This window comes from Dermacentor variabilis, chromosome 1 (assembly GCF_050947875.1).
Source record: "Dermacentor variabilis isolate Ectoservices chromosome 1, ASM5094787v1, whole genome shotgun sequence".
Classification (NCBI taxonomy): Eukaryota; Metazoa; Arthropoda; class Arachnida; order Ixodida; family Ixodidae; genus Dermacentor; species Dermacentor variabilis.
In genome coordinates, this window is record NC_134568.1 from 233,342,527 (window position 1) to 233,365,411 (window position 22,885).

A 22,885-nucleotide genomic window follows, 5' to 3' on the forward strand; every position below is an offset into this window, starting at 1 on the left:
GACAGATCGCCTGCAGAGATGTTGCTGCGCACCCAACCAAGGACCAGACTAAGTGCTCTCTTCCCAGATCAAGAGGGCAGAAGTGTTTCAGTCAGGAGTCGGGTCTCAGCACCACCTACCTCGTTTCCTCCCTGAACACGAGTCTGGTCGCAACAGTATAACCACACGGGACTGAGATGGCTGGCTGGCATAGTGACTGTCGCCAGTGGTAGACGCTTGGATTACGGTGGATACGGAAGGCGGAGAACAGCGAAGGCATGTGGACCAAGTGCGACTTTGGGAAGTTCAGCAGGAAACTGCCATAACACAACAAAGGGAGAGTGAAATGGAGAATAGTGGCAAAGGTTCGTAACCTGATCAACCGTCGACAGATGACGTCTGCTAGCAAACCAACATAGGGTCAAGTACAGGTCAAGCTGCAAGTACTGGGGAACACCGGAGCCTACCCAGAGGATCAACTTGGAAAAGAAAAGCCCCCCTGGACAGATTTTAGAAGAAGGAAGTGCCGTGTCGCGCCCACTGCTGAACTGTACATACGTGCATCAGCATGGCGCGTGCATCCCGGCATGTGCACCCATGAGCTCTCTTACTGAAGACGACAATGACCAGATGTGTCTGAAATAAACCCAGTTCTTTATTTGTAGTCCTGGCTTGTGTCAGGTTCTGGGCGATACTTCGCAGATACCTACCATCTACATGGAAAGACGCTATTGACGTTCCGGTTTTGGAACAGTGTAAAGACCTCTCCTCAGTAAGAGGTTATTGCCGGATGGAGCTCACACGTTACCTTGCAAGCTATTAGAAGAAAATACATGATTGCGGCAGACCCCATCTCACGACGACTGTCGACGGTAATGTGCTAGCATTAAATCATTATAATGCGCAACGTATTGCTACCATCGAAATGAGTTATGTATGAGGCATGTACTGCAGCGAGACGATTCTATCACGCTTCCCTAAGAACACTCGGCACCATTTAGCGCCAGTGCATGCGAACGCCGAGAAATACCTCATGGGGCAATTGTGCGCCTCTCGCACTTCTTTCTGACACGCTGCGCCATTTAGTCGCACTGCCGATAAATCCACGCATGGCGTCCGAGACTTGAAACGTGGCACGCCTGTGCCTGTGAACGCTGAAAATTGCTTCCTTGCTTGTCGCACACTCAGTGGCACATACTTGGTAACTCAAGTTGGCTATAGGTTCATTGAAGAGCGGCACACACTCAGTGCATTCATGGCGCAGCCTGCTAATGTGTCACATTGCTGTCCTTGAGGAACCCTGGTGACCTGGGCTCAACTCCACACAACATAGGACAAATTGAAGGGATCTTTTTCATTAATGTAGAGCGGCACATACCCAGTGGCACTGCCTAGTTAACCAAGTTGGCATAAAAAATGTCTATTGAAGAGTGGCACACACCCAGTTACCCAAATTGGCATCAAATAGGTTCATCGAACCCTAACACAGACTGAATGGCACATGCCTAGTGCTCCAAGTCGGCAGTTTTTGAACAGCAGTACCTATTCAGTCCCGCATCTTACAGTGATCCAAGTCGACCTGAAAGAGGTTTGTTGAAGAGCAGCACATATGTACACATTGTCACATACTCAGTGATCCAAGTTGGTTCGATAGTTGGTTTTGAACCTTGTTACCTGTACCCATTTGACCACTAATAAGTGACTACTAAGTGACCTAAGTAGGCGGGAAAGCAGTTAGGTACAAATGTAGATACATAGCCCCCAGAAAGTGCATGAAGTACCTTACGAATGTTAAAGGGACCCTGAAATGATTTTGACAATTTTGTACAAACGTAGAATCATTAGAGTAGGTCCTTCTGATCATTAATTGACGCATCTAAGTGCTCCGCGTAAAGCGTGTAATTTATTGCAAGGTTTTAAAAATGTACATCGCTGCCGATCGCAGCACACTGCTCGGCGGAATTTTCAGCCGACCCTACCCATATGACGTAAATCACCCAATTGATGTCAGTGGGGCAAGCTATCCAATTGGCTGCCCAGGGCATGTCATCGATAATTTTTTCCACCTTTATGGTGAACAAATGATGTTTGTAATAGTTGGAATGTTCGTTAATTTTTTCTATAGAAAGAAAGTAACAGAAAGGGAATGCACAAGAACAATTTCTCACTACACTTAAGCACTTCCGGCACACAGCAAGCGTCGTCTACTTGTGTTACACCACGCTCCATTTTGACGAGAGCTCCGCGGTCAGAGTCGGTCTCAGTCTTTTTGCGAGCACCATGATTCGACTTTGTTGCTTTGTGGACTGCAAACGTAGCGACTGGCAATATGTCAAGCGGCGACATCGTGTCCCTCTGCAAGGCAGCAGACGAGCGGAATGGCTGCAGCGCATCGGAGTGCCTTTATCAAATCGGCGCCAGGATTTGCGCGCTTGCGGCCGTCACTTTACATTGGAAGATTACTAACATAATAGTGTTTCGTGAGTCCGGTTATTAAGGCAAACGCAAGCGCAAGGGGACAAGGCCTGGCCACTTGACTGTGCCGTTTAACGGGATGAGCAGAAGCGTAAATGTCAATGGTCTGCACGGTGCAGCCACCTGGTGGCACAGAACTCCACCATACACAGTAGCAGTAACGAAATGTATTCTTTGCTGCTGGTGTAAATTTTTCGCAGGAGTTTAAAATGTTTTACACTTGGTTAGATTGTTATTAGCGCTTTGTTTGGCTGGTTAAGCTCTGCGCTGACAAATGGCTGGACCGTGCAGACCAATCTGGCCGTTCACATATGTCTACGCTAAAGTTCCTTCATCAGCTTGAGTTTATGCCTCCAGTCATCTGCCGAAACGCCCAGCTTTCCTGTGGTTACCAGAATACCAGACACGTTCGGCGTTTCGACAGAATGCTCGCAACGCACGCTGCTTTGATAGCTCTCGCTTGAGGTCGACTGCCAAGCAGCTGACGGAGAGTTTGGAGAGGCTTAGCGCGCTCGCTCCTAGAGAACTGGAAGTCGACGACACGACGTGCCATCATGATGCAGAGCCAGTGAAGGCGGAGCTTAGCCCCGATCACTCGGCAAACGAGTTGAGGAGAAAATGCATGACTATGGAGGAAGGTAACTTGTAATCATCCGTAGCTCTCTTAATATGAGACATTTCACACAAATTGTGGTGCGAATGATTAATTTTAGCTGTACCCTACACGTCTGCAAAATTGGTTCAAACCGTTTCAGGGGCCCTTTAAGAATGCTAATGCATAAAAAGGGTGAACTGTCTTCCGATACATTTTCTTGAATCTAAAAAATTACATTATCCATATCAGTGTGGCTTTAGAGGATGCTAGTTGACAGCTGACCATCTTGTGCACGTCAAGGCTAATATTTGTGATGTATTTGTCCACAAACAGTTCTCTGTATTGGTCGATATGGAAAAGGCATACTACGACACTATGTGATAAGATCTTGTGACTTGTCAGGAATTGGTATCTGGGAAGACATGTGAAACAATATAGAGATGTACTTGTCAAACTGTAGCTGCTGTACCGTGTGCCTCATAATCAGGTCGTGGTTTTGGCACATAAGACCACATAATTTTTTTCTACTTCTTGTGCCACAATTGGCTATGCACTGTCACATCCATTTACACAAGAAACTGGGCACACTTCAGGAATGTGTGCTGAGCTGAATGTTGTTCATTGGGAAGATAAACTTGCTCTCTGCATCATTACCTGCAGCCATTTTTTATTCTGTCTATGTAGATGACATATAGATATGTTTACTGTAACCTTGCAGTCTGTAAGTGATACGGTAGCTTGATCTGAAGAAAGTGTCTAAATGAGCCGATGAAAATGGGTTCGAACTTGACCCCATAAAAGCTCCTGCACCCTTTTCAGAGAACATAAGCTTTTAGCAGGGATGGAAGTGACTAAGGAATTGTATCAGCTCTGGAAGAAGCAGATTTTGTGCTTTGGAGCTGATTTGGAGCACGAATTGTCCGTTTTGGAGAAGCTTGGTAAAGGACAATATGAATGAATTACAGGCACACGAAGAAAAGTAGAGTTCCTTTGCGAACACTGCTAGGTTATGACAGATCAACTCTGCGGTAGGCTGCAAGGGGAGTGAAATTCATGACAGGGAAAAATTGTCATCCACTTGACTGCAGCATGAACCTACAAGGAAACCCATACAGGTTTCTCAGAAACCACCATAAAATTACGTACTGGATGTGCCAACTAAATGTGGCCAAGAAAAAAAAACCGAAGGCTTGTGTTACAGGCTTGTGTTATGCTAGTCGCGCATTTTTGTTTTTCATTGTGAACAAGCAACAAATATTTCATTTTCGTGAACTAACATTTATTACCTTACTTATTCAATAAGGTGCCAATGCAAAGGTTGTGGAATAGGTCAAGAAATGACTGATAACGTATATAGCAACCTTGGACTTGCGTGGTCCTTTTTTCCAACAACAAAAAAAAAAGCAAGGAAAAGCCTCCAATTTTTTAAAATTTCACGTGACAACGCATCCCCGCACCAATAATATAAGTGCGTTGGTAAATGTTACCAGTGCATTGCATATATTATGAACGTGCAAGCCTGGGTCATGGTCTTGTAGCAGTTTGGAAAGCAAATTGTTACAAGGTAGCGCTACTTCGCTTGTGATAGGGACTGAAGGTTTGCACCAAAAAACTGCTGATGTAATGAGAAAAAAAGCTGGGCTGCTCCTTTCGAGCACCACTAGTTGACGAGGTTCGTGTGAATATTGATGAAATATTTGGTGCACAGAAGCGTTGTCACAGTCGCAGCGTTTCTTTTTTTATTTATTTCACGGGCTTTATTTCCTGCTGAAGAATGTATTCACAAATCTTAAGTTGCTTTGAACGCAATGTCATCCATAACTTTTTCACTGACATCAAATCGATTAGGTAAACTTATAAATTCAGCTAATTAAATATATTTGTTGGCAATCAACGAGAAATATTCACAGTGGCCGCCATTCATGTAGTGCCCGTTAGTAAATTTTAATTCATGGCGACATTCAGTCAACATAGAGTGCTGCCGAATAAACGTAAAGTGACGTGCTGGTCACTGCACGTTTGCCAGTATTTCGCATTGCTTGCTGTGAAAAAGCCCCAAGATATTCTTGAAAACAACAAAGTGATAAAAAATGTTCGCTGGCATTCTGGTCTGTGCCGTCGACCAATATTTTGAATAAGCTTGATTATTCGGGCTTATTCGTGGTTCTGCCACAGGCGTCATAAAGCCAGTGTAAGAAGGCAACCAATATTTTATGCACCGAACGATGGTTTAACTTTTTTAGACTCTATCTGCGCGAGTCACGTCAAGAACATTGTTACCGCGAACGCAATTTCGGAGGCCTGTGGTTTCGTCGAGCATTTAATTACGACATCAATTTGGTTGCTAAGGCTGACTAAATATGAAACATTAAATCCTTGGCATTCTGCGGTGGCAAGAGCGTGATTTTGTTTGGTGTGGCCGGGCAGAAAATGGTGTATCCTGAGTGAAAATTTCAGCGACGATTGCAGTTGCCATTGTATATGTGTGACCAGAAAGTTTCATAAAAGTAAGCAGGTCATTTGTCGGTGTGCGGCGCTATTATCCCAGTAAGCAGACGTGGTGCACGTGTGAAATAGATATAAAACGTCACACGCATGGCGTTCACACATTAATAGACGCAGATGTACCACGAGGGCGCAATATCGAGTGCTAATATGTATAACGATACAGATGAGCTACACACACACTGAGCAGACTGTACGACCTTATTCACTCAGCGCAGCTTTCCTTGCCGACCGCCCCATCAAATGAGCGCCAGTTCAAATCATCTTTATCTGATCCGCATATATGCAAATGCGTAACAGTTTTGTAAAACATTTGTAATACATTGTTTAGCAGGAAATGGTTTTCATTTTATGGTGGCCTAGTTATGCCACCAAAAACACCCACACTCCAGAAATACTGATGCTGAAATGGATTGCTTAGGCCTAGGTGGATTGAAGGGCTAAGCGCTAGCCAACGCATGTGTACGGGCTTTGTGGTTGCCACTGAACTAGTACATCCTGCTAAATTTGGCGACTCCATTTGAAATTAGTTTTGTGGTGCAGGTTGGCGCAGCTCGATGGTTTGACGCAGTATCGTGCAATTGGCATAGCACATCTATCCTTTTTTTTAGGCATCATACTTAATTCAGAACTAAACATCCCCGCATGAAATACCTCAAGGCCAAGTGCCTAAAAACAAGGAACATATTGAAAGTTCCATCGCTCATAAACTGGGTCAGTGGCAGGAAGCGCTTATTGAACCTGTACACGAGCCTTATATGATCACGTTTAGACAATGGTGTCAATTTATCAATGTCCTACATCAAGTCCTGTAGAAAAGCTCTATGTAGAGTCGGATGAGTAATGAGAAAGGTCGTGCTGCAGTTTCACATATTTTTTTTTTGAAGTGCATTCATACGTGAGTATCCATATTATTCTATGATAAACAATACCACATGTGCCACACTTATTCACCACAACAGACCTGCAGCAAGAGAGCCCATTTCACCGCTTGCGAGGACTGCAACAAAATGGGTGTCACATTCCTAGGAACGTTGTCTAATGGCTCAAGCAAAGCTGCTGCTGCTTGGCAGTGGCTGCTTGTAGAATGTGACACGTTTGTCAAAGTCATGAAGCACACTTGAGAGATACACGTGCATATTCCCGTCCTAGAACTTCAAAGTACTTGTGTCAGGAATTTTATTATGATGTATCAGTCTTGTTTCGGTATATGCTGTGCAGCACTTGGTCTATCCTTCAGGGTTGAATGTTCTACACCCGGAAACGGCATCTTTACAATAGAGGCCTGCACAGCATTATTGGCCGTAGTCCTGTAGTATAATTCTGTAATCAATTGTCTATATTCGCTGCTTTGCACTACATATGCATATACCCCACTCGCCACAGTGGATTAGCGGTTATGGCGTTGCATTGCTAAGTGCAAGGCTGCTGGTTCGATTCCTGACCACGGTGGCCATATTTTAATAGGTGGCGAAATGCAAAAACTTTTCATATACCGTGAATTGGGTGCACATTAACCCTTTACCTCCCATAGACTATCTAGGCACTTCCACATGTTTTGCACACTGGCTACAGTGGACAAGCTGAACTAGTCCATGGTAAAAAGTGCCAGCTTATCTCACCAAAGACAATCTGAGCAATTTTTTTTTTTTGCACATAGTTGTGTTTTTCAGGTGCAGATGGTGCTGAAAAAAAATATCTTGGTGTAAACTTTTCTAAAGCTGGCAACCAAAAAAGTGGCGGTGCGTCATCTTCGTTGGGTGGCACACTGAAGCCTTTCTGCATGACTAAATGTGAACCCACATGGCAGTCAGCTGCACCACAGCCCACACAGTGCACAGAAGTCGTGCTTGGGATGTTTGTTTTTTAGTCGCTAAAAAAGCCAACTCCAAGTAGTGCAATGAAGCCAACTTTAGGATTTTTTTTTTTTGTGGTTGTGTTCTTTTTATAAATATATAGTTCTGATTAAAGCATTAAAAAAAAAGGGTATATTGGGAACATTGTTCCGAAAATAATTCGAGGGGTAAAGGGTTTCCCCTGGTGATCAAAATTTGCATTCCTCCACTGCGGTGTGCCTTGTAAAACAGATTTTGGTTTTTACACATCAAACGGCAGCATTTAATTTTAATTTAATTCATCTAACAAGCATGGTAAATATGTTGGGTGTGTGGGCACCGAAGCATCAAGGGTAGTATACTTGTAGATGAAATAGCGACATCTGTAACAACGAAAGCCAGTGACCTTCTCACAGTTGTCCTTGCCATAGACTTGAAGTCTTTCCTGTAAAAGAACTGAAGAAATATTGTTAAGGTATGTGAGACATAGTGAGCTCATGAGCAGCATTAGAAAATTGTCCATACCTAACAAAAGCACAGTGAACTGATGTCTTTTGTCAATTGAGAATAGCGCACACCTATGGAACTTGCCCATATCTGTTATCTAGCTCGTAACTTAACTATGATGTGCGAAAGTACTGCTGGAAGTCCTGCTCAACTTGCTGTTCTTGAGCATCTCAAAGGATAGGATGCTTCGCAGATGCAAAAGGTGGACCAGTCTGGGTGCAAATTGCAACAAGATATAAGTACGCAGCACAACTAGTGCACAGAGGCATGGTATTGAGCTGAAAGCAGTAGCACCGACGCTCAGTCAAAGCAGCTCATACATTACAGAGAAACGAGAAGGGAATGTAGGGTTGACCAAGCACTGAGCAGGAGTGATAACTGGTAATTGAACCAACGAAACTTGGCACTTGATTCGGCACCTATCTCCCTCGCATTTCATGCGGCTGCTGATCTAGTAGGGTCTGAATATGTCTGATCTTTATCACAAGAGTGAAAGCAAACGTTTAAAAGCATACACTACTCGCATTGCAAAAATGCTCCGCACTTGCGAGCCCCCTCTTTCCATTTAAAGCCCTTCCATCGTGTCGTGCCGTGGTGGCATGGAGAGTGGATGCAGCTTGGAGAAGTAGAAGCACTGTAGAAATGGAGGTTGGGTGAAAGTGTGTTGCAGGTGTTCTGTGGCGCCATATGCCTAGCGGCATATAATTAAGTTGCGCTTCAATATGACTTTGGTGCTTAGAGCTGATGCTACAAGAGCGGACATAAAGCTGGCATGTATTGTGTGGGTGGGGAATTGCATTGGCCTTGAGGATGCAGCATAGATCCAGGCGTTAAGATACCAACAACACGAATAGTGGCCGCGCTGTCTAGGTGAAGTTGCTGCCATCACTGTGATTTCAGCAATGGCTTTTTAAAATTTACTTAATGGAAAGCTGCTGAGGCACAGTGATAAGAATGAGTAAAAACGTTTCGTCTCTACGACTTGCGTTATGATTCAACAGTGCAGATTCGGGGAAATTTTCATGTACTTATCAAACCCATATTTAAATAGTGAGATAGCCTCGGTCTGCACGGGGTGGGGCTGAGCTTCGACACCTCGACAGCAACATAGTCTGTTAAATTATTTTTTTTTTTTGCTTCAAGTAATTGCAACTGGACCTGGTGGTGAGTGAACTGTGACATGTGATAACAGCACAGAATCACATTGTATTACATAAATTAGAACTCCAAACTTCTATACTGCAGCAAAGAAAGAAGCCAGCAAGTGACATATTGCTCAGAACGACAGAAAGCTGAGCTAGTTGGTAAGGATTCATTATGCAAAAAAGAAGTGAGGCTTGCAGACAGGACACAAGAGTAGAGAAGTGGACAACACGAACGCCGGCAAAAAACACAAACGCCAACACGAACGCCAACAAAAAACGGCGTTCGTGTTGTCCACTTCTCTACTCTTGTGTCCTGTCTGCACGCCTCACTTCTTTTTTACGCATTGCTCAGTTTTCTACTCTCTTTAAATTAGAGCAGGTGAAGACATTGATGCTTTCTGAACCATAAACAAGTAAAGTTTGTGATAAACATGGCAACAATCTTTCTTAGGCAATTGCACGTAGTGCAGAGTCTTGCGCTTTCTAAGCAAAGTCCAGGGGCACGATCGGAGATCATTGTTCAAACATGCATTCAGTTTGCGTTTAGTTAAGCCTCACGCGACTGGCCTAGGCTGTGCTGACGGGGGTCGCCTAGGCCAGTCACGTGAGGCGAAACTGAACACAAACTAAATGCGTGTTTCTGAACAACCATCTCCGATCGCGCCCCAGATCATGCATATCATGCTCCAGGAATGATTTGCAGAAATTGAAGAGAATTGTATGCTCTGCTTGGAGGTGCCAAACCTGGGTGATTCCACGAGAGATCAAATATCCATGTCCGCTTGATATATTTATTTTGTCTGTTTTTTTTTTTTTACATATCATGTAAAAATTCCAGACTGCATAGCAACAAAAATTTTATTTCCGGAAAGCGTTCCCAGCAAGCCAAAAAAATATCTGATGGTGGCGGCACGAGCGTCCTCCTATTGCTTACCACAATATTTTCCGATTTCGTGGCTGAACTAAATGCATTTAAAGCAAGCTTGTTTATCGACCGAATTAAGAGCTTCAACAGAAATAGTGATTCTGCAGTGCCCTTAAATGAGTGTTTCTGGAGTGGAACACAACTGGCATGGCAGAGTTCAGAAGTGCAGGCATCTTTGCCCAGGTGGCCGTACAGTTACCAGCACACATTTACACACAGAGCAACATAATGCAACTATTGAGAACTGACTGAGGAAGTAATAATTTCGAAGAATTACTTATCTGTTAGCACCCGCTTGCACCCTTTGCACTTGAACCGCTTCGTGCCGAATCTAGAACCATTATTTTAAATTTTTCTTCCCCACCCCCAGTTTAGGTTTGGTTTGGATTCAGGCACATTCTAAGAATATTGATTCGGGTTCAGGTTAAGTTGCAGCTAGAATTCCTGTTTGGGTTTGGTTCGACACCCTAGTTGCTACTGGAGCCCACTGTTCATTGCGGAGGCATGTAAGCACTGCTGTCAAAACCTCTGCTGGGCGGACATCACCAGGTTGACACAGTGTCACCCTCGATGCGGTCGGTGCCATTTCTCTTCTCGGCTTTGTATTTTTCATGTAATGGCCAATTGTGAAAGGCGATCAGAAACCGAGGCTGACCACATTAGTACAAGAACTGAAAGCCGGGTGAGTTGGTATGGATTCATTAACTACAGTGCGACATAAAGTAAAGGACAAGAATGAAGCGAATACAGAATGCTGTGTTCACTTTGTTCTTGTCCTTTGTTTTTCTGTCGCACTGTAGTTAACAATGACCACACTAGCTGTAGTTTACGTATTATTGTTTAACCTTGTTATAATGAGGCCACATTCGTAATGAAAATACCATCACTATATTCAGCCTTTGTTAAGCATAGACGCAGAACTCTGCTAATAACAAAAAAGAATCGGTTACATGTTAAATAAACACAAGCGTGATGGTTCCAGTGGGCCAGCAAAGGTAACCTGCAGATTCTGATGCTCTGTTTTTTATGTCTCTTTATGCGTGTAACCTCTTTATTATCCAGACAGCACTTAAAGACAGTAAATAAGCCATTTCATTGTCATGACCAAGCGACTAGTTTGCCCTTGGTGCAGAGGACAGTTAGCAGATCTTGTTGAACTACGAGGGTAATGCCATAAGTTTCCGGCCTGACCAACCTTTAATGGAGATAGAAATCAAACATCAGTATCACTTTTCAATATGATCTCCCTTCACTTGAACCCATTTTTCACACCTCTGCACCAACATTTCTATACCCTTGAACTATTGTCTTCAAAATGTCCACGGACAGCACTCCTTACTTCATCATAAGCAGCAAATTTTTTGCCTTGAAGGTCTTTAAGAAGAAGCAGTAGTCACTGGACGCCATATCTGGGCTGTAGGGCGAGTGATCAATTTCCCCGAAGCCACAGTCCTTCGCTGCAGCCTTTGGAACGCTCACCATCTGAACTGAAGCGTTGTCATGAAGCAGGCTGACACCATGATGGAAAATGCCTAGCCTCTTGTTTATTGCATCATGCAGTTTGTGTACAAGTGACGTGTAATACTGCACATTTTTTGGTAGTATTTATTTTCTTAAAGTCAATCAAGATAATCTCTTGGCAATCCCAAGATTGTTGCCATGATCGTCTTGGTTGATTGAGTCGCCTTGGTTTTTCTCGGCGGTGCTTCTCCTGGTTTATGCCATTCCATCAATTCTCTTTTGGAAAGGGAATCGTAGTAAAGGACCATGGTTTCATCCTCAGTGACAATTGACTCCAGCACTTCTCTTTCATTCCCACGGCAAAGCTCTAAAAAAAAACTTGAGAGAACAGGTCACATCATGCTCCTTCTGCACAGAATAAAGGATTCCGGACAGCCACTTTGCGCTGACCTTTGTCATGTGAAGCTTCTCATGAATTATGCGGAACACAGTCGTTATAGTGAGTCCCACCCGTGCCGCAGTTTCTTTCAACCAGCCTCCTGTCGTTGAGTACTTCCTCCTCAACGAGAGATACAATTCCTTCGCTCATCACCACCACGGGCCGACCACTGCGGGTCTCATCCTCAATGCTCTCTCTTCACGGTGGAATAAGGAGAAGCTTCTGCATACACACCATCCAACTGTTGTTTGATAACACTTGCAGAAACCCCTTGCTTGGTGAGGAACTTAATGACGGCTCGACACTCAATCTTTAGCATTACCGTCACTTATCGTGCCTTGTGTTTGTCAGGCGAGTGTCTGCTACTGATGAACACGCACGCTGAGTTGAAATTCATATGCAGGCCTCCTAAGAGATGGCGCTGTGTGTCTGAAGCGGCCGTTTTGAAATTGCTGTAAGTTTTAGATGTCAGGCCGAAAACATCTGGAATTACCCTCGTAGTTGGTTCATAAATTAAAAAAAAAAAGATGCCTGAAACACACACAAGGAAGACTGAGACATAGGATACCAATTTTCACATATTAACTAGGGGTGCATGGTTTGAGATTTCACTACTTGAAATTGTGAGAGAAAGCGTGTAGACGAGCCGGCACTGTTTTCTGTAGCTCTTTAGGGAGCACGGTATAACATCGTTTATCGGAGTTTCAAGGGAGAGAAAGTAATGTAAGTCAGGACTGTTCTAAATTATTCTGCTGCAAAAGAGCCACGGTTGTTGCACAGAGGCATCGTAGCTGTTCCCGGGAAGTAACATCTGAATAATTTGCAGCAAACATTCAATAACAGTGCCTCGCCTTTAAGCAGTGTGTATACAAATATGTTGTCTTGATATAGGCAAAGGAATTTATTATTTAGCTAATCTCACTATGTTTGCAGACCTTTAAGACAAAGTGAAGTGCTGTAGTTTAGTATCAAATTTCTCTCCTTCAATGAACACGTCTTCATGTATCTCATGACATGCTGCTGCCTTGTTTTACTAGGCATCATTGTTGTGGTGCTTCAGATAAGTGAAAGAAATGCTTTCTCATTTACAAGTTGCGAACAGCATTACATGCATGTGTTAAATAAATAAGCCTAATCTTTTTTACCGGACTCCATGAAAGATTTCACTTTGTTTAGACATTTAAAAATATTTTATTCCGGATTTGGAGGTCATTTTTCTCAAATATTCTAATTAGATTGGGAAATTTTAGAATTCAAGTACTCTTTCACATTACTTGATGGCAATTACACTGGTCATAACCAGCAGCTTACTCAGTATCACTCAAATAATTTTTAAACATAACAAGCTTGCCTGCCCAATAAGCGCTTGCGTGAAGAGATCATGTATTGAACAGTGTCATGTTTTGGAAAGTAACGGCGCTAAACGGACAAGGGCTTAGGCAAAGAAGAACAGGACATGGGCGCTGCTTTGCCCAAGTCCTTGTCCATTTAGCACTGTTACTTTCTAAAACGTTAATTACCACCAACCTGCCCATGTTTCCCTTCTAGAACAGTGTCGCGTTATCTGCAGTGAGACTGTGATCGCTTAAGTGAGGCCTTTGGATATGCATAACAATCCCATTGTGGAGACGATGATTGAAGCTGAAGCAGAAAATAGCCTAGAAATGCAGCCTCACTGTTTTTATGTCAATTTAGGTCCATTCTTTTTCTGTGTCTGCTTGCCTTGGTGATAATTTTACCAAATATAACAGTGCTTAATGCGAACTGGATGAGTGAGTGACATGCCTTACAGCTTTCAGGAATATCTGAATTCAAGTAGCGGTTCTGATTTGAAACATTTTTTTCTCGAAAGTGAGATAAAGCCAAACCAGACACAATTTCTAATTGCTTCGTATAATGACTCTTCATGACTGATTGCGCTACGAGCTGCCACAGCCACAACTTGTGACTGAACTCTTTTTGAGCCTACGTTCTCTATGTCTGCCTGATAACACCACATAACCATCAGCTAAATGTATCAGCCTGATGCATTTAGCTGATGGTTATGTACGAAGCCACAGTAGTGTTTTATTTTTGCTTGAGCCAAACATACTGCTAGTTCGTGGAAACGTAAGGCCTGTTCAGTGAAGTTCTCTTAACAAACTGATGCAGCCTCAACAGATATGGAGATGAAGTCGCACCTTTTGTTTTGCCATATAGTGATCACTTTTGCAAAATTATTCCAATGCTGTTGCCTGTGATATTGGCCAAAAGGTACCAGTGCTTCTGAAAATAATGCAGTTTGTCTTTTCCTATACCTTCCAGTACTGTGAAACGAAAAAAAAAAAAAATAAAAAAAGCTGTGCATTGGAACAATTGTCTTCTGCGCCGGTGGTAAACTGGCTGCTTGGCAAGTCGTCACTATGAAATTGTCTTTAACTGGGGATTTAAAGAAGTTACGGGGAGATGCTACAAAAAAAAAAATGAAATTTAAATTTTTTGTATTATAGGTTTGAAAATCGAGTCAATTGGGGAGTTATTCAAGCACTTATGTACTATACGACGACAAAATATAGTGATCTTTGCAGGCACTTTCTTCTGTATTAAATTTTCACAAAGCATTGTGCTGTAGCTTATTTAGCCCTTTGTAGACTGCAAAGTGCTGATATTCAAACAGCATGTAGAGTTGGTGAAAATACGCAAAAAAAAAAAAATGTTAGTACACTTCAACAAATTTTTTTGACAATCCTATGAGAATAACTGTGGGCACTTACAATTGTCCAATACTAACGAAATTTGGCATATATAAACTTCGAGATATGTAGAATGCTGATATTTACTTGAAATTGCAATATCTCTTAGCAGTAGTTGTGAAAGTACAAGGTTATATGCTCTCTTACTGATTGTAATTTAGTTCAGTACAAAATAATGCACGAATATTAGTAGAGCGAGATATCTGATACTAAAGTATTTCAATTGCATTGCAGACCGATGGCCGGTCTCGCAAGCATTGTAACATTGAGTATCAAACCAGAATTTGTTATATATTGTTGGAGCCATGAGCTGGCTGATTAACCTAGATGAATGATTTTGTATTTGGAGCAGTGACAATAGGTGGCTGTGTTTTTGCCTTTGCTCAATTAAATATGTGTGACTTAATTTATGTGTGTCTTCCAGGCAGGCTCCATCAGCAAAAATGGTGTCCACTAAGGGGGAAAACACTAATGAGTCAATGCCAAGCAGCACAGTACACCTTCCAGGAGAAAGCAAATATAAAAGGTTTGTTAAGACCAAGTGCGGCATGGTTCTTTTAGAGAGAGCACCCCCCCCCCCCCCTCTTCTTTTTTCCTAAGGGGCTATGTGCCCAACATACAGCATCACTTGCACTTAGTGAACAGTGGCATGGTAAAGGCTTCTATCTTGGCCTTATGAAGCAGATGACTGCCCATAAATAAAATGCAGGTTGCACAGCATGATCAGTATGTTTTGCTGTGGTGTTAGAACTTCAGAATTTACTTTTGTGAACTTTGAACATAAAAAGCCTGCCAACTGCACAGCTGCTTGCTCGTTTACAAAATCAAGACATGCAAATGAGGTACTAACTGTAGTATCAATGAAACATTCAAAGTGCAATGAAGCATTATCCCTGTGGCATGGAGCAATGTCATTGGTGATGATGTTTGTATCTTTTTCCTTTTTTGTTATGGGAACTACAGAAGGCACCTACAAATGAAGCAACACAGGTGCTAATAATGCAACACCAGCATCTGTGTTGTCTTTTTGGCCATCCTTGTCTTTGGTGCTGTTTTTGGTATGGTACCTAGCCAACTGGCCGAAGCCAGTGCCTTTTGTGTTAATTTTTGTGATGATTTTCACACATTGCAAGGTTGTTGCTTGAAGCAGCAACTAAAATTGCTACAGCTTAATCAGGTCTTCTGATTTCTCATCATTACCATGAATTTACATTTCTTACACTAGTGTTCAGGATTCTCAAACAAGCTGCAATTACTGTTCAGAAATGTAATGCGGCAAATAAGTAATACTATGTGGCATTGCCACTAAATATAAAGATAACTGCTACTTTAGATAACCAACAGAGAACATTGCATAAAAGGTGTGGTGACATTGAAAAGATGACTGCACTGTCAGTAGCTTTGTGTTGATGCTTGTGAAAGCTCAGTGGATGGAGAAGCTTGTGATGCAGAGGCGTGAACACTTGTGTCTCTTGAGAGGATGAGACTGAAAATCCACAATTGTACCTTTGCCCCCCAAAAAGAATAGAACAGCCACCAAAACCTTTACTTTTATTTGGGCATTTTAACTCTCCCTACTGTATTGAAAATGGACGCTTTTTGTATGTTACACTGGATTTTTTTTTCTCAAGGAACTGTTGCAATCAAATATTTTTTGCAATGCACGAAAAGAAAGTAGAATAATTGTGCTTTTCAGGCATAGAAGCTTTGTTAACGAGTTCTATGTGGTAACACAGAATCTTAATTGCCAATAACAAGATTGTAGAATAAAGTTAAACAAAACCTGTCATAACATGCTTGTACCTAAAACGAACAAAATGCTAAAAAAATTGTGCAATATTTGACATATTTCACCGTCGAATGGCCACTATCTGTTAAGAAATCAAAATTTTGTCTTGAACAGTGCTTCCTCTACAAAAACTTAGCTGGAAGCCCTATAGATGTGCATGCCATGTGGCAAATCAGTTCCTTAGTGTAAAGCGCAGGAGAATGTTGCAAGTCTTGCAGTACATCGTTGTTCTTTTGCTCAGTTTTGCATATAACATTGTAACATATAACATTGTATTTCTTGAAATTCTGGTAGGCATGTGTTCATTAACTGGCTGGTGCTGAATGCCTTGAGATAGTGAAGGAGCCCAAACTTCTGGTCCATCCACCGTCTTTGCTCTCCAAATTAAATTCGGACAGAAAGGCAACACCCTCTGTCTGACTCGCTGCTGCTCAGGCAGTCAGTTAAAAATAAAGAAATGCACACACAGCAGAATCATGGCATTTGCAGTATCAGGGAGCGCACCCAGCACTTGTGGAGGCCGCCATTGTCACTTTCAACCTCCTACATTTTTTAATTCCATTCAGAAAACGCCGCAAAAGAGAGAGGAGAACTGTACAGAAAACGAAACTGTGCTTCTTCTATTATAAGTTATATGGCACAGTGTGCTTGTGATGCAGAACGTATCGAAAACGGCACTTGAAACCATCTTTAGTGGGCTAACATTGCCCAGTGGATGCAGTAAGGAAAGAGTTGATGTTAACAGCCCCCTGTGGGGTAGCAAAAAACTGATCAAAAAGGACAGCTCATTGAAAATGTTACTTTGTCAGACAATATGGCTTTTGAACTCCGGCATAGCAAAATATTTTTCACAAAGCTCATGTAAATTTAGCCACCTGGATTTAGCCTTTTGCTTACCATTCTTTGTCGATATTGAATGGAAGTTGTTGACGCCTCGTATGGTAGTGGTTATTTGCCTGCAATTACCCGTCAACCCTGCCCTTCAAATGTTCTAAACCATGTCGTTGGAAACTGCAGTTTGTAGATTGGTTGCTCTTTATGGAAAATGGCAGCGTCAAAGACATGTTCATAGCAGAACTAAGCGTCAATGTCATTAATTGCAAGTTTACTTTGTGTATAATGGTAACAGCTGAAAAGGCTATTCCCCAATCCTCTGGGTTCATGCCCAAAAGTTAACTCTTTCAGTGTCACTGACATACCGGTACATTGCCGCATTTCTGTCCTGCCATGTCATAGATGTACCCTTACATACTCCACTTTCTCCACTTGTGTGTGTGTTGTATAATGGAATTCGCAAGCATTGAAGTGGTTCCGCCATCTGTTGTGTATTTCTAGAAGCATATTTGCTCCTCTCTTTGGGTTTGCTCAGTCTGGGTTTGTGTTAGTTGCTGCGGAACACACCCCTTGTGGGCATGGTTGTGCACATGACCACAGATGGTAGGGTGGCTCCCGGACTTTGTGCACCAGTACGGTCGTCACTCTTGCCTGTTTCTACCAGCTATCGTATGCTTATAAGTTATTTCCGCTACCTTCATTATGGCATGCCTCCTTTCCAGCGACGAGGGCCCTCCTTTTGTCGGTGTGCTTTCTCCAAGATAGCGCTGCCCTTTGTTTTATCTCTTTCAACTGTTGCTCTTTGCTTTGTCTGGTAAAGTGCTCCGTTCTTAAGCATGGTTGCTTGCTTGGTACCTTAACCTGTTGATTGGAGCAGCAGCTCTTCTGGATTTCAATAGGAGCCAAGCTCGGGACTCAGACAATGACAGCTTATTGTCCTAGAAGGCAACTTCATCTGCGTCAAATTGTGACCCTGACACCGTGAAAACATGCCGAGAATGATGGGTATTTTTTTAGACAGCAGCACATTCTATTCCTTTTGTCAGATACAAATGTGAGGACCATACAAAGAGACCATTTGCTATTATCTGTGTTATTTTTTTATCTTCTGCATAACCAAAAATAAACTGTTGTGTTCGTTTTATTACATCCCAGGAAAAAAAAGAAAAAGAAAGACACAGGGGTACTTTGTAAGAACCAAACATTGAAAAGTTTAAATCCATAGTGGGCAAAATAATGCATGCAAGGGGGAGGGGGGAACCGTGTGTAGTAAGGCCTGGGAAGTTCTGTTTAGATATCTGGGATAGAGTCCTAGGCTTCAAACAGGCCAAGGCCAAGGCACTATACATATGAAGGAATGCAGAAAATCTTATCATAGCAGTAATAAGTGTTGTCAATTAACAGTTCTGTAGCTTCAAGAACTGTGAGTGAAAAGATCAGAAAGCTTAATGGAGTTTACTCAGCTTGTATATTTATTTTGCTGTCAAGTGTAAGAACACAAACTTCTCTCAAAGAAACAAGCGAAGATGAGAACATTTCTATGGTATATTCAGCTCTGCAAACTAAACAAAACATTCTTGAGGTACCAAATTTTAGCAGAGCAACAATTATTACCAATTTCTGGAGGCACAAAAGAAATAGACAACCACCCACTTACACTTCAAGAATTGAGCAATGGGCTTTCTGGTAGGAAAATCATAGTGGCGGCAGGCATATTCTATGGCGGCTCATCTTTCTGAAGCTGCGATGGGAGCTATGTTAAAATGCTTAAACAAGATATAAGAATCAAGGAGAATGGGAAAACGCAAATGCTATTCTTCAAAAGCTGAAAAACTGCCCACATTCCCTGCAGCTATAGAACCATGGCCCCCACAAGTTGCCTTGGAAAATCCTATCAAAACATAATAAATACCAGATTAACATTTATACTTGAAACAAAAGTTATTTGACACTCATCAGTCTGATTACAAGATAGGTTGTTCAACAGCCCACCACCTTGTTAGGCTAGAACACACAATCCACAAAGCATTTCTATACAAATGACACTCTTGCAGTCCTTGATTTAGCGAAGGCTTACAACACTACCTGGTCATTTTGTATTTGATGGCATTTAGTTGACTTAGGAATCTGTAACAGGATGTGAAATGCTTAAATTTCATGTTTAATTGGTTGTTCCAGGCATGCCTCAGCACAGTCTTTTCATGCACTTTTCAACAAGAGAATGGTGTACTGCAAGGTTGTTCTTAACTAAGACACTGTCTGTAGTTAAAATGACGTGTTTGCCAACATGCACGCCGCAAGTTCCCAGGTGATGAAAGACGTTCTGTTAAAGACCGCTATATAACACAAGGGGTGACTTAAGCCTGTGTTATGGCAGAAATGTTTAGCATTAACACATTGCAATGCATAAGCAACCAACAAGATGCCTGAAGAGTGCCAAAAGGCCCCTTAACGACGCCTAACACGTCACTTAACGCTGTGCTCAGACGCGCTCTTAAAAGACCTGTCTGAACCTGTCCAATGCCACAGGCAATTTGCCAAGTCCGCTGCAGCGCGTGACAGCATAATTTTCTCTTCTCCTCTGGCAATCCGCCAAGTGTGAGCGCTAGAGCATGTCATGCGCCACCTGTATTCTTATTGGCTCCTAAGGTGTGACACCACACACCCTCTCTCCTCTACACTTTGCTCCTCTCCCATGCCATGAGGTAACCAATTGGTTTTCGTTTGCATGAGCGTTCTAATGATGAATTATTAAAAACTGCTGCTTTGCCATTATAAACTCTCTATCGGCTGCAGCATTTACCTACCCTTGGTGGTATGGAATGCATTTTTACTGGCAAAGACAGCATATTAAACTTAGATCCCCCTTAGAGCCCTGTGGTTAAAACTGCCTTGCGGCTTGTTAGAATTTTCTTACTGGTGTACGATTGTATTTATTTATTCAGACAACAATGAAAGTTTGTTACTATTTTATTTTGTGCTGCCCTGCCCATGTATATAGTCCCACAGCGAGGCGCTACAGAGTCTGTCGTGTTGCTGTTGCTTGAATATCATGTGCATGTGCTTTGACTCTTTAGTGTGAGCTTCACGAGACCAAAACAAGCGCCAAAACAATACAGAAACTACCAAAACTTGAAAGCGTGAGACTTTTTTTTCCCCACAAGTAGTTGACCTAATTTGTGAATAATCAATGGTTCTCTATGTCCAACTAAACCAGCAAATTATACTTATTGGAGGGCTACATTTTTTTTTTCCAGCACTGAAAATATGGAAGGCACAACAGTGAATGTAAAGACAGAAGAAGACGACAGCCTTGCATCTCGACAAGATGACAGCAATGATAAGGATTCTACTAGTTCTGAGCCAGGTCGCAATGGAGTTGCTGAAGACAGCTCCATGCCTACAAAGGAGTCTCAGAACTCGTCTGACGTTAAGCCTAGTAAAGAAATGTTGGAACAGCCAGAGGAAGAGGATAGTGAAGAAGAGGGAGAGGACGAGGAAGAAAAAGTGCGGCCTCGCCTTCCTAAGTTCCTGCGTCGTTATGTAAAAATTGGCAAGTATGTACCAATGTCTATGCCAAAGAGTGGAGACTTTCGCATGGAAGAAGTGGAGGCTTTGCTAGAAGCTCCATCGTTGGTGACTCCCTTACTTATTAAGAAACCGGACCAGTTTTTTACTGAAAATGGTGCAGCTCGCGAGAAAAAACCTGAAAAGAAGAAAGTGTCTCCTTTGGGAAAAGGAGGCAACTCTGTGACTGACTTTTTCCAGAGCACAGCTGGGGAGTTTCTTATTGGTCTGGGGCTGAGTCGGGCACTTGAAGTGTTCAATAGAGATTTAATACGGCTTAAGGAACGTGAAATGAAGAAGGCAGGTGGCCGCACACAAGAGATGATAGAGGAGCACCGTAGGCTGTCTGAAGCACACCAGCAAGCGAAAATTGCCAATGCCCCGTACACTTTCAAGGTGAAGCCTTGCAGAGTGTGTGACTTCAAAACTGAATCAAGTCTTGTCCTAGAAGGCCACCTACTGACGCCCCACTTTACGTCACGTAGGGAACTTCAGTGCAGTTTCTGCAACTTCGTGACACGGGATGCCAAGGCCATTGTGTTCCACATGGAAGCTATCCACAACAAACTGCCAACCATGGAGCCCCCACCACAGTTCTATGAATGCCCTTTTTGTCCTTTTGAGACCAATCTTAAAACTAAGGCCAGTGGTCATGTGAACCGTTGCCAGAAATATTTCAACAATGGCATGAATCAGCTGCCATCTGGTGACTTTCAGCCTCCAGGAGTGACAGCCAAGCCAATTACCATAGAAGACATTAAAACTTATGAAAAGTTCTTTCTGGCATTAGGCAGCAATGCTGCAGCTCCAGCTAAAGGTGCCCAAAATCGCACATATACTGCGCTGAGCCGGAATGGAGCCCCTACACTTGCAGGGCCTCGAGGAACAGCACCACCGCTTTACCAGCAGCTGGCATCAACTGCATCGCTGAATCAGAACCGTGGACGTGGACGTCCTAGGCTAGCTTTGATTCAACCAGCTCCTGTATCCAACCAAGTGTTCCAAGTTGTCGGCAGTGGCTCAGAAGTGATTCCGCTGCTCAATGGAAGCCCGCAGCTGACTGTGACCCTTGCCCGTGCACCGACACCTGCCAACAATGGCAATACAAGACCAGGTCCTCGCGCCGCGGCTCCTTTGCAAGCCCAACAACAGACCCCGCCAGGCCAGCGACCACGAACACCTGTGATCCTTGAATCCAGTGGTTCAGGTGCAGCCTTTGTCATTTGTGAAATCTGTGATGGTTACATCAAAGACCTGGAGCAGCTGCGTACACACATGCAATGGATACACAAGGTGAAGATCCACCCCAAGATGCTCGCTTCCCGCCCCCCACTCAACTGTCAGAAGTGCCAGTGGCGTTTCTTCACGGATCAAGGGCTGGAGCGCCACCTACTTGGTGCTCATGGCCTGGTCACATCCAACATGCAGGATCTGGCCAACTCTGGCCAAGATGGTGGTCGTTGCACTGTTTGTGGCCGCATCTATGCCTCCAAGCTGGTTGCCCACATGAGCCAGGTGAGAAGCTCCCTTTGCAGTTGCAGTTCAGTGATTTTTTTTTTTTATTTAGTAGCAATTACGCAGACATTCCAAGCGCATTTCTGCTGTCGCTGTGAAGTTCTGTATAATGTACAAGGGCGATAATACTGTCACCGCACGCCCTATGCTGTATGTGTGAGTGAAAGAGTGCTAGGAGAGACTACCATAGCAGCTCGATCTCGCCCACGCGAAGGGGACGGAAGCGGAGAGGAAGCACGCTGTCTTCCGTGGTGCACGAGGAATGCAACGTTGTAAGGGAGAGGGGAGGGAGGGGGCGGCGTTCTACTCCAACTGCAACTGCGCCACGGAGTAAGACATTTAGAAGGTGAAACTCCCGTCAGCGTGGGCGAGCGCGGGCGACCAGATAAAGTCACAATTGTTGTATGCGGCGACGGGGCCATATACAGTGGCGGCGCCATGCGGCGCGTCGTAGAAGCCGCGGCGAAAAAAAAAAAAATTGCAGCGCCCGGGCACCGGCGCGCTCTCAACGGCGGTAATTTCTTTCCAGGCCGCCAGGCACCGCCAGCACGATAACGGCTCCGCGGGCTTGTGACCTTTTGT

General features: G+C 43.3%; 1 protein-coding gene across 2 annotated transcripts in view; it reads left to right on the plus strand.

Annotated features, from left to right (window-relative positions):
- LOC142559338 (uncharacterized) overlaps positions 1–22,885 on the plus strand; it is a 33,162-nt gene that overhangs the window by 7,137 nt on the left and 3,140 nt on the right. The window contains exons 3-4 of one of the 2 annotated variants that reach the window (XM_075670954.1): positions 15,023–15,124; positions 20,479–22,303. In XM_075670954.1, the coding sequence (XP_075527069.1) occupies positions 15,042–15,124; positions 20,479–22,303 (1,908 nt within the window). In that variant the 5' untranslated portion in view covers positions 15,023–15,041. The remainder of the gene's footprint in view (positions 1–15,022; positions 15,125–20,478; positions 22,304–22,885) is intronic. The other variant, XM_075670959.1, reaches the window with a different exon arrangement.